Raw genomic sequence first — 13,231 nt, 5'->3', positions numbered from 1 at the left:
TTAATATGGTTACAGGCTGCATAGGCTCTGCGATTATGTGCAAGGCGTAGAGACGGAGCACAGCCGATAACAGACAACAACCCAAACGACGTATGTAAGGTGCACTGTGAGTGGCTGCGTGGTGCTTTTTTTAACTGTCATGTTCACCCTCATAGTCACCTTTTACGGCAAGCATGGGTTGCTGAAGACCTATTCTACCCCGGATCTTCACGGGGCGGTTTGTATTGGAGGCGGGATTACATCAAGCATAGGCGGATCTGGGCTGGGTGTCCAGGGTGTCCAGGACCTCCCTCCCACCCCCTGAAAATCAAATGTAGTATGTTGTAGGGAGTAAAAGTCCTGGATCCGCCCTTGTCATGTAAATGCGTGCAGATAGTGCTGTACACTGTCGCCTAAACAACCCCTCGTGGATGTTCCTCTTGATATCCTGCTTGCTTATATATCACTAACTACAAATTCACTACTTATTTTCTCGCTTCCTTTTCTGAAGTAGAGGAAGGTATTAATTAGATCACAAGTGTGTCACAGCATTGCTCGTGAATCGTATTTCGTTTGAACAATCATTTTCTACTCAACCGATTGTAAATGGCATGTTGATGTTACATATCTACAAATTATTATTCGAGTAGTTATAGTAAACCGTATGATTCACTTACAACCGTTCAGTGTTTCTATGAAATTCAATATTTCGATCCATGACTTCGTTCCCAAGCCTAGGTTTTATAATAATCCACTGGTTTCTCTCTTCCAAGCCGCAGAAACATGGCGTGTTTAGAAATCAATAGACAGGAGCCCAGTTGCAAGGATGCCAGCCTGACTGCGTGTCAGGTGCGTGCGCATCATCAATGGCCGAAAATGGCAGACAGCTCTAAAAGAGATAAAATCGCCGCTGCCAAAAAGAGGGTATTTACTAATATGTTAACCAAACCAGTATGCCGGTTGATAATTATTTAGTGCATACGCATGTTATGTAATTCTAGGAGTCCCTTGAAATGCTTATTATGCGATAAACGCGAAAGTAAATCGTGCCATTCGGAAGTGTTTTTTTGCTAAGTTGCCAACACCAATTTGACAGATGGAAACATTTTTGCACGTTTTGATTGATATATCCAAGATCATAGTTTAATAAATTATGTCATTGCACCTCCACATAGTAGTCAAATATACTTCAACATTTCATGCAAGTTCAATTTGAGTTAATATGAAATAGATTTGATTATCCGTTACTACTATAATGAGTGTACGTGTTCAATCGAAAATACACATGCTTATGTCGGCGTCAAGGCTATGTTTATTCTCGTTGTTTTATATTGATACGCTATTATAACATCAACGGGCATGCCTCTCTTTGCACTGTCAGTAGTGGAGTGTAAACAGTAAACACGTCACTGAGCTCAAATTTCATACCGAAAACATTTGCTGGTACACATGGTGTATACCATGGTAAACTACACTTGCAGTCGATATACAAGATATCGGTCGTAATTATTTGTTTGATGCTCTGAAATGTCACCAATAACAGCAGTCCTCATTAAAAAGTATTTTCCCCAAACTAAACAAAATATGAATATATAATAATGAATTTGCATGCACTTTGTACATGTATGGTTGCATACATCAATGTAGACATGGTAGAGATATTTGAACTTCATAAAATTGTGACTTGATCACTTACCAATCCTGAAAGAATTTCAGTCATGGTAGTTGTCATGTTTGGAAATGTATTTTACTTACGTATGTATTGAAAGCAACATTTGTTGGGGGCAAACCCCATTAAATAACAATCATTACCAAGGAAGCCATTCTCTCACAAAACAGTACATACTTGACCATCAATGCAGCCGCCTCCGTGGTCTTGTGGTAGAGCGGAAGGTCCGGGGTTCGATCCCCGGCCGCGTCATACCAAAAGACGTTAAAAGATGGTACTTGTTGTTACCCTGTCTGGCGCTCGACATTAAGGGGCTAAAACAAGGACTGGTCTGCTCGAAGTCAGTATACTGTGTCTGAGTGGGGTATTCATGTTAAACTGCGGCATGGTATCTCAGTGAGCTAGCATTATAAGTCGGCATCAGTCCGGACTAGTACAAACAGCCACACACACACACACAAGTGCATGCACGTCGCTATATAAGTGCAATAATCTTGGACGCGACGTTAAGCCCAATTTCACCTCACCTCACCATCGATGCATCCTTAACTTTGTTTGGGTGGTCAAAGTTTGCTCATGGTTCATTTGCCGCTAGCTTATATGGAGGTGTTGTCAGATCTTCATACTGAGAGACCCATGAAGATACGGTTTAGAATAGGTCTGCAGGAACCCATGCTTGTCATAAGGGAAACTAACAGGATCGGGTGGTGAGACTGGCTGACTTGGTTGTTGCATGGATAGATGCTCATGACATCAACCGCTGGATTGTCTGGTCCAGATTTGATTATTTACAGACCGCTGTCATATAGCTGGAATATTGCTGAGTGCAAACAAACCAATTACACTGAGCCCTATCGTGTGCTTATCAGAGTAGTCAAATCACATCAGTTGAAGTGATGAAAACAAGTACTTGAGAAACTACAATGAGTTATAATAAAATTGAAGACGTAAGTAGTCTGAAAATCTTCTGCCACAGTCAGGTGGGCAGTTGTTTCGGACACTGAGTGAGATTGCTTCAACTGTTTAACCTACCAATCAATAATTTACAGTCCAACAACTATGTGCATCTAACCAGTGGATGACATAACTTCATGTCTTCTCTTTGGTCAGTTGTAACACTTGTGGTAGAGTGAGTGATCATGGCTTTATCATGATTATGCTGACTTGGATACTGTTTGATGTTGGTTCTAAGGGTAGAAATGGCAGAGGGTCTCTGTCCACTACATCTACTAGCTAACTTTTACTACATCAAAAGCATTTTACCAGATTTGTGCTTCAGATGAGTGCTGAAGCAGGTAAAGTCATATTCTCTCATTTTATATGTTATTAGGACTTTTTCATGATTTGATGGGGAAAAAAATGATAGGACATACTTCTGATGACATGACATTACCAATTTGACAACATTCTTTGAGACATTTGGTCACTGGGAATGGCTGCATTAAGCAATGATCACTCACTCACTGAGCACATGTTGGATAACAATCAGTCTCCAAGAAAATGAACTGATCTGACACACTCTCTATGCTAATCATGTTGACACTGACCAAAATTTGTGAGTGGTCCAAAGTAACAGCACCAAAAAAAATCCTGTTGTATCTCTACTAGACACAAAGGTGCCTCGAGCTTAGACTCAATCTATTGCTGATTTCAAAAGTCCTACAAACTTAAATTACTTTCATCATCCCCAAAATAACACGAAGCCACTGGGCCACCATTTATTTAACTAAACTGGTCCTGGACCAGTGTTAGTATCGAGCACTAATGTTGGGGCATCATCAGTCACTCCCATCAAGTATAGAATCTGGTATTCAACCATAGTGATAACTAATGATAAAATAACAAAACCAATGATAACATAGCTGTCACATGTAATATGACTCTCCCGTTTGTTGTGAGATTCAATTTACTGCTGGTGCTCAAGATAACACATGGCATATTTGCCAAACTGCTCTTTTTGAGTAGTCAGTTTTTCTAAACTGTGCTTGACAAACATTATTCTTTTCCAGTTATTTATTGTGTTAGGCCTGTTGAATGTTTTGCCCATGTGATTGCTGAAAACATATTTGCTAAAGGTTGCCGTGGTTATAGAGGAATGCTTGGTGATCGCTGCATTGCATCTCCATTCATCATCTTGATGTGTCACTAATTAATACGTTTATGTTGATCAAGTTGATTGATCTTTGGTTATCAAATAGTTTAGCAGTTTACAAAATGAAAGGGGGACCTCTGGTCCTTGAGCATGTTGAGGGTTGCTCCAATAGTATTTGAATGAAGACCTATATCTTGACCTTTTGTCATTAGGGCTGTGACAAGGACCCCTAGACTGTCATCATTGTCAAGCTTATTTCAAACACTGTGTATGTTATGTGCAATGATATGCATGATTTCTAATATAACTATGGTTTTCACACACACCCCTCTGGATCCGCCAATTAACTTGCTTAATTTGTAACAAATGAACTGCATTCCTGACAGTAGCAGTGAAAAGTAAGCAAAATAGCAATAGTCTATATCAAGGTAGACGTGGTAGAATCTGCGAAAACCAGCATAAGTTTACCATGTTCATATCAGTTTCGTTTGTTTGTTTGTTTGTTTGTTTGTTTATTTCTAACATGTCTAAGTTTGTAACTAAACTGATCAAACATGTTCTTTGATCGTGCATTGTTAGCATGTGTAGACAAGGTAGACTTGTGTAACTTGGCTGATTGTGTGTCATGGAGTGGATCATTGGCTTGATGAATAGTGTGCTTGGTCCAGATGAATTACAACCCATGAAGATAATGAATGGGACTGGGACGATATACCAACACTGTGATCCGATACGTATCACAATACCTTGTTCATGATCCGATACGTATCACAATACCTTGTTCATGATCCGATACGTATCACAATACCTTGTTCATGATCTAATATGTATCACAATACCTTGTTCATGATCTGATACGTATCACAATACCTTGTTCATGATCTGATACGTATCACAATACCTTGTTCATGATCTGATACGTATCACAATACCTTGTTCATGATCTGATATGTATCACAATACCTTGTTCATGATCTGATACGTATCACAATACCTTGTTCATGATCTGATACGTATCACAATACCTTGTTCATGATCTGATATGTATCACAATACCTTGTTCATGATCCGATACGTATCACAATACCTTGTTCATGATCTGATACGTATCACAATACCTTGTTCATGATCTGATACGTATCACAATACCTTGTTCATGATCCGATACGTATCACAATACCTTGTTCATGATCTGATACGTATCACAATACCTTGTTCATGATCTGATACGTATCACAATACCTTGTTCAAGATCTGATACGCATCACGATACTTGCATGTGCTCTTATCTGTGATGCGTAACCAATCTTTTTCATAGACAGGATGGCCAAATACATGACAGTATTGACACACTGATGATTGGCAGTGTCAAGTATGGCGCAATGGATGAAAATATTTACGTTTTCACTACTAATTAGTGTTTGGTGTAACATTTATTACATAAAACATTTTAGGCATGTAAGGTATGTACATGATGTATGCATCTGTGTATCGTTCCACCACTAATAATAAACAGTGGTAAATTACAGGGCTGCTAGCTAACTAAATGTCCTTGTTTTCCAGCTTAAACAATTTCAACAGAAGTCTGGCCGAACCCCTACCAGCTCACCAGCCCAGGCAACCAAAACAAACAAAGACAAGACTCCAAACAAGGAAAACATCTGCACTAATCTGTCTCCAGAGCAGAGCAAGGTAAGGGACATGTAGAAAGTTCCCCATAGCTTTTGCATGGTGTGTCTTGTATTTACTCAACATGCTCCAGAATGACCATACTATGACATTGCACATTGATTACTAGACTCCTTCTGTGTTCTCACGAGTGTGCAGCATATGTTTGACATGTATCTTGGATTGGAATGTTTTTCCCCCATTTCATCAGCATTGTGGTGTGAAAAGAATTATCTTTGACAGAGGCCCTCCTAAAACAATGTTAAAATTTACGTTATTCTGTCTTTAAGGGATTATGGAGGTTTTTTATGAAAGCTATGTTCAGTTACCATAGTTATCCCGTGTGATTGTCAAAAAATATCTATAAAACTTATGATGCTCAATTAAACATTAATATTTCGGAAAATCTTTCAGTCGATGACTCAGCAAATTTCTGTGTGTAATAAATTTGGAGTTGTGTCCCTTGTCCTTGATAACCAGACTTTTGGCAAAATTATATCCCTTTAACTTTTGAGAAAAAACCCGACAAATAGCTTGCAGCAGAAGATGGCACTAAAGATGACAAATTCAAATATCTGTTTCTTCATTTTCTTCCTGCCTACAGGTAACATTTGAAAAAAATCTTCTCTGTTCCAGCTTTAAAAATTATGTCAGCTTATTGTTTTTATAGTTTTGGTTCCCTCCTTTTCCTCCAATCTGTGATCCAACACCTAAGAAAATAATGGCTTAAGTGTCATGATATGTCATGATATATTGTCAGACACTGACAGATATGACACCTTGTTATCACATATAGATATTAATGTTGCTTATCATGCGTATAGATTGAACAAAATGAAAAACGAAAGTAATACTTCTAGCCAATGTAATTAACATCAGATCTTAGTTCTCACTACTGCTAAACAAAGAACTGAGGACATCCCATTACGGGTCACGTCAGAACAACCTTTCATCTGACCAATTAGAGTGTCGCTTACCAGATCGGGAAAGTGACAGTCAGAATGTGTTTTCTAATCATGCAACCTTGAAAACTTTAGCACGGGGTATTCTGAACAACAGTTGTCACATGGTTATGGGCTTTATGACTGAATCCATACAATCTAGGCCATCTATTAGCCATTCCAACATGTTCTTTTGTTCAGTTTCGTTTTTTTAATCAAGAGTTTGTCGAAAAATGTTTCGAAGCGTAGTCACCAGTTTGAAATTAGTGCCATAAAGCTGCTTTCTGATTGGCTAATGTCAACTTCTTGTCAGTCCTTCTATTCGTCGGTCAAAGTTCGCAAAAAGGTCGGTCTGATATGACCTGTAATGGGATGTCCTCAGATCTTTGTTTAGCAGTAGCAAGAACTAAGATCTGATTTTAATGAGATTGTACTTCCAGCTGCCATGGCCATTAGGCAGAAGTTAAGATTGCTAATTTGTCTTCCTACAAGTTTGAATTCAATGATTCAAGCTGTCTGCTAACTGCGTAGTTAAAAAATGACAAACAAACTTTGGAACATCATCAGAAAGATGTGCCATGTTTATTGGTTTTTTTTCTTTTTTAAAACCACACACACTCAGCAATATTCCAGCGGTATAACGGTGGTCTCTAAATAATCAAGTCTGGACCAGAAAATTCAGTGATTGACATGAGCATTAATCTACACATTTGGGATACGATGACATGCATCAACCAAGTCAGCAAGCCTGACCACTCAGTCCTGTTAGTCTCCTCTTATGGCAAGCATGGGTTGTTAAAGACCTATTCTCTACCGGATCTCCTGGGTCACATGCCATGTTTAATAACATGTTATTAAATTTATGTTAAAAAAGTTTATGTAGATCATGGTACTGTGTTTGTCAATTCTGTTTTCTATTGAGAAGGATTGTGAAGGATTGTGTGAATTCTGTGATTCCTTCCAGGTCCCTGAGTCAAACTGTGAAACTAACGACACCCCCTCCCCCAAGTCAGCTGTCGATGCCAGGTGGGTACATCATTTGTCAACCAGGGAAAATTCTCTGTCAGAATTTGGGACACCTTTTGCATTGCTTCCCTGCTTTCGGTATTTTAAGTTTGGACAGTGCTTTATTGTTTGGATGCGAGCAGCTATTTATCATCATCATGTTGATTATGATTGACAAACTTAACCTAGTTATTGTATCAATCATATCTGTTTTCAGTCCATAGTGAATTAGATTTTAAAACAACGTTGATAAATAACCTGATCCGATAATCCTGAATTAATTTGTCGTTCATATTATGAAAATTTCTTAACATTATGTTCTGACAGTCTGTTACAAAACCTTCAGGTCTGCTGGACCAGTAGCAGTAAATATAGTGTTAATATTGATTTGTTTGTTTGTTTGTTTGTTTAACGCTGCACTCAGCAATAGTCCAGCTATATGGCAGCGGTCTATAAATAACCAAGTCTGGACAACACAATCTTGTGATTGACATCATGAGCATTGATCTACACAATTGGGATTTGATGACATGCATCATCCAAGTCAGAGAGCCTGACCACCCGAGCCTGTTAGTCAGCATTTATGAAAAGCATAGTCAGCGTTTATGGCTAGCAAATGTTGCTGAAGACCTATTGTCTACTGAGAATTTCACGGGTCTGTTAATGTGTGAACTAGTTATAGCTGAATTTACCGTACCAAGCAGAATGTAGCTGAAGTTGTAGACTGGAATCTAAGTTTATTACATCTAACCTGAACATGTTTAGCATGTTAAATGTTTAAGGTTCTGGTAAGGGTACAACAGTGCATTGTGTGTTTTCATGTGACGATACGATACGCGATATGTTTTTTCTGTATAGATACAAGATGATATACTTGCTGAAATAAATTACTTACTATTCATTTAATGACCCCTCCAGCATTTTAGTAAGTCAAATATCGCAAAATATGTTGTAATTAGCATTTCAAGTTCACTACTAGAAATAACCGCCATGGACGTGTGTCTACAACTAGCTTTTCTTTTTGAACCTGTTCTGAAATATTTATTAACAAGTTTCCATGCAATCTGACATAAATGTTCATGTTGCGATATGTATCATGACCCATGTATTGTGATACGTATCGTATCCTGACCTTGCAGTGTCATTTAACGCCTAGGTTCTGGGCCCCGTTCCGCAAAGCGATGTCAGCGCTACGATTGTCGTAGGATATATTAAAGTATGGGAATTATGATTGTCCTCGCACGACGATCGCTTTGTGGAATGGGGCATGCACTGTAAGACTCATTAACTCATTAAATTCAGGCCAGTTAATGCTCCTTATACTACAGCATGTAGATAGTTACTTGCAGTTTTTGTTTTACACATCCTAGACAAGCTGAAGAGCAGCCCAAACATGGCCACTCCCAGTGGTTTGGGTCCTCCACCAGGTATAACTGCAGCGTGAAGCTGTTCCTAGTTGTGTTGCTGCTTGCTGTGCCTTCTGTTTCTCCACTGACTGAGCTTTAAGTAGTCCTAGATATCACCTGGACTGAAGCATGTTCTCTGTACCCTAACAGAGATGAAGTTGCGTAATTATGACAATGCTTCAGTCTGCATCCTTTTGGAATGTCTTCAGCAAAGGATTCTCATTCAAGGGATAGATTCATAACCCTTTTGATCTAATTTTGTCTTTTGTAACTGTTAACTGCTGTGAAAGTTTTGTTATTAGACATCTCAGACAGTCTCTGTTAGACATATACTTCAGACTGGTTTTGATAAACAAGCTCATGGTGATAATTCTGTGCGTTATTCATTGCAAATTCAAATTGTATTGAGTTCATCAGGATGTGAAAATGATGTTACTTTGGTGTGCTGTACGTGCTGGAAGTCGAGGTATTTGGGAATGGTTAAAGCTCAGTCCTTCTTTTTATTGCTTTTCAGCCTGTTGATGTTAGACATATAAATCCTCTAGATATTTATATTTACTCACATACCTCATCTGTCATATCTGTGTGTGCATTTTGCTACTCATGCTCTCATGTTAGTCGTGTTTGAACTATTATGGTCAAACATTTTCAAGATGTTTAGCTTCAGCAAGTGAATAGAGACAGAAAAGTATGTCACAATCCTATTGCTGCATTCTAGACCTAGACTTCATGTTCTAGCTCAAACTTGTTATACATCACTGACAATTATAAGAAGTTGCATCTCTTGTGAGACTCCAGGGCATTGTTGGATCCAAGTACCCCACTCTGCTCATATGACGCAACTAACCACTAATGTGTAAGACGAGGACCAGATGGATACAAATTACTGATTGTTACCATGGTTACCCTGGCAGATATCACAGGGTTGATGCTCTCACTGCACATTCTAACAAAATTCTTAGTTTCAAGGGGGGATTATTCTTGCACAAATATAAGCTGTCACTTGAGGTTGTTGTTATCCTTTTTGACACTGTCATCATTCGATCACAATTTGTGTTTGAAAGTCAACGATAGAAACTAACAGTTTTAGTCTACTACTCCTCATAATGATAACATACAGTAAAACCCTTCAAAATGGCAAATTTCTACTTGTCCTTATGATACATTAACTGTTGGGTAGTTTGGCAAAGACTATAGGACTAGTGCCAATTTCTAACGCTGAAGGTCAGATGCTAATGTATGCAAGTAGGTGGTCATTAGCATGATTAGTGTGTCCGTAGATGCTCAGATTTCTACAATGGTGTGACAGCCATAATGCTGAGTTACTAGGCAGGCTTAGTCAGACTGTATTGACTCCAGTAGTGCATGAAGCATTTGTAACCCACAGCATGATGTGTACCAGCAATCTCATGTTAGCCCTACAGGAATTGATGTCATAGTTCACTTGCCTCTTTGTCATTTTCAGATTTGTCTGACTTTTTTGCCAAATTCTCAACCTTCATCAGTGTTAAACAACTTTGTTCTAACTCTTGCTAACAACCCATTTATTAATCTCCCAATTTCTTGTGTTTTCAAAAAACAAATTTTATATTATCGTGTTTGTCAGTATGGCATATGTATGATGTTGATTTAGAACAAATAGATTATTATTGTTTTGATCCTTTTGGGTGAAGCCCTGTGTTACAATGTTTACTGATAATGCCGAGAAGCTGCTAACCACAGTCATGTTTGTGTTATTGTTGAACATTACATGGCAGTGTAAGGGATTCCCATAGCAATATTTGCTGATGACAATTTTTAGTGATTTATAGTAAATTGGTAAATGTGAAAAAAGTAGGTTACTGGTGTTTAGATAAGGCCTGGGGCCCCGTTCCACAAAGCTATCCTGGCTCTTTGATTGTCGTAAGTCAGTGTTAAAGAACGGGACTTACGATCACCTAAGTGTCACGATTCGATCGCTGTGTCGAATGGAACCCAGAACAGTATTCCTAAAGCGTGGTATGATGTTCCTATGATAAATACATCCTCAATGATCCAGTGTATCATGGTGTATTACGTCTCCATTCTAATTTGATAAATACCCTGTACCCTTTTGCCACTGTAGGTTCTTGTTGAAACGACACAACACTAAGTGTAGCCTTCCAAAGAAATGCAGGATTGGAATAAACAGAGATATCACCATGATCACCACTTTTTAGACTAACATTTAGTCTCTGAAATCTTATATTACACAATATCCTTCTTGACTCTAAAAAATTTCCCTATGCTGATTTCAGAGGAATAGAGCTAGCTTGAGCTGGCTAGACTTGCTTTTGTATGCATTTCTAGATTATTATTTTTTCATAAAATAAATATATTCCACGGTCATGGTGCAGGACTAACCACTTTTCTGTTTGTTGCATACCTCCTAGATTACAACATCTTAAGTATAAAACCATCCCTCCCTTCCCTTATCATGCTTATCACTGGGAAAAACATTTTTTTGAGCTTGAACATCATAATGATAGTCTTCTGATTTGATTAAACTTTTAGAGCAGGGGTGCATTTATCAACACATTTGTATGTAGCCAGCAGTGCTTGCTCCTTGTAAAAGTTACTGGCCCTTCTCCAAACTAACGAGACTACAACAACATGATGGAGGACGTGAAGTGACCGAGCCTGTGGTCGTGTAGCCACCTTGCAGGGCTCTGAACATTTTAGAACTCCTCACCCCTGAAACGCCTTTTCCTACACTCTGAGATTATATCTTAGCTTCCATTCGCCTCATTTCATGCTGATTTATGAGCAAATAAACAACATTGCAAAATGTCCGGTTGTCATTCTACTGAGATGATTAACATATATCTTTCTTTGAGTTAAACATTCACACGACCTCATCCCCCCTAAATATTTTCTCATCATGATTCACGGGTAGTGACCAATTAAAAATATTAAACACATGGAGGAAGAAGGGGTGAAATATTGACTAGCCAGACAGGCCATCTGCTTTGTGGTTTAGCAAGCCCTTTGTAATTTTAAGTGGCCATGGGCCAATGGGCAAGCAGTTAAATCGACCCCTTTAGAGGACTCACAGTTTTGAAATTAGATCACCCAGAAGAGTAATTTTATTGGTTAATTCAAGCTGATACTGTTGGACGATAGTGATGTCACTTCTGCAAATAAAGCTTTGATGGCATGCAGGGTGTTTAGCACAATAGAATGGAGATATACTACACTGGACAGACAAGGGTGATGAGAGTATGGGGAGGTTATTACTGTTGTTTGTTTCTCTAGAACAACGTCCTCCACTGAGAGCCTGCAGCAGCTGTCCAGACAGATCAATGGCCTTCTAGCAGAGGTGGGTTTGCTGATGGCATACGCAAGTAGAAATGTTTCCCAGTGATGATGGACTCGAAATGTTTTTGTGTGTTATTATCTGAAGTACAAGATGATAATCTACATATATGTTACAATTGAGAGAGGGCGGTAGGGTAGCCTAGTGGTTAAAGTGTTCGTTCGTCACGCAGGTTCGATTCCCAAAATGGGTACAATGTGTGAAGCCCATTTCTAGTGTCCAGTGGCGTGATATTGCTGGAATATTGCAAAAAGCAGCATAAAACCATACTCATTCATTCATACAATTGAGAGATGGACATTTTAGATTAACTTAATTAATTGCATGTGGAGTTTTGTCAATCGGTATAAACATGATGAAAGTCGTTGACAGGAGCATCAAAGATATGGTTAGGTAGGGTAAAGAGAACTGGAAAAAAAATTTTAGCACATAAGTACATAATATTGAGCATTATGCTGCATATATGTATTCTCATGGTTCCAATATCCAGGCTAGGGTATTCACGTTTCGGATCAGTTGCCAAAGGGAGATAACTCATGACACAATAATTCTTTGTCAAATGGCTTGTCCTGATTGAAATATGATATCTGACATATTTTAACAAGGTTAATAATATTGGCTGTGTCATAGTGTGTGTACTTGTAGAGTTTACAGGGTTAGAACTAAACTCAAAAGCTTTTCTAGCCCAGGTAAAGATGAAATGCCCTTGTATTGTTAAGCAGTGGGAAATTTGGAAAGTGGTACTAGCCTGCAGAAATTTGTACTAGCCCAGGACTAGTGTTAAGTTCTAATTCTGATTTGATATTTCTCACGATACTAATATAAAATTTGTTGTCCCTTTCTTTACAGACCTCAGACTTTGTCAATGGTGAAGAAATGGATACCACAAATGGTTCAAGTGTTGCAGAGCTTGAGGTGAGGCGAGTTTTGTAGTAAATCATGGCATGTAACAAGGACTGAAGAACAACTTATTTTTGTGCCCAATAACAATGTATGCCATTACCATAGTTACAGTGGCATGTCTCTGCATTTTAGAAACTGAGGGTGAATACAATTCATGAATCCTTATGTTTTTATTGATTTGCTGAGAAACCTAACGTGATGATCACTTAAATTATCATGTATTCTTTAGTGGTG

General features: G+C 38.5%; 1 protein-coding gene across 5 annotated transcripts in view; it reads left to right on the top strand.

Annotated features, from left to right (window-relative positions):
• Positions 1-747: 747 nt before the first annotated feature.
• Positions 748-13,231, top strand: part of LOC124119935 (golgin subfamily A member 2-like) — a 47,798-nt gene continuing 35,314 nt past the window's right edge. For 4 of the 5 annotated variants that reach the window (XM_046482614.2, XM_046482612.2, XM_046482613.2 and 1 more), the window contains exons 1-6: positions 748-903; positions 5,304-5,432; positions 7,314-7,375; positions 8,725-8,781; positions 12,034-12,097; positions 12,944-13,009. In XM_046482614.2, the coding sequence (XP_046338570.2) occupies positions 763-903; positions 5,304-5,432; positions 7,314-7,375; positions 8,725-8,781; positions 12,034-12,097; positions 12,944-13,009 (519 nt within the window). In that variant the 5' untranslated portion in view covers positions 748-762. The remainder of the gene's footprint in view (positions 904-5,303; positions 5,433-7,313; positions 7,376-8,724; positions 8,782-12,033; positions 12,098-12,943; positions 13,010-13,231) is intronic. The other variant, XM_046482615.2, reaches the window with a different exon arrangement.

Source organism: Haliotis rufescens, unplaced genomic scaffold, assembly GCF_023055435.1.
Source record: "Haliotis rufescens isolate VD_foot unplaced genomic scaffold, xgHalRufe1.0.p SCAF_8, whole genome shotgun sequence".
Taxonomy (NCBI): domain Eukaryota; kingdom Metazoa; phylum Mollusca; class Gastropoda; order Lepetellida; family Haliotidae; genus Haliotis; species Haliotis rufescens.
Note: the sequence above shows the minus strand (reverse complement) of the source record. Positions and strands in the feature narration are given on the sequence as shown.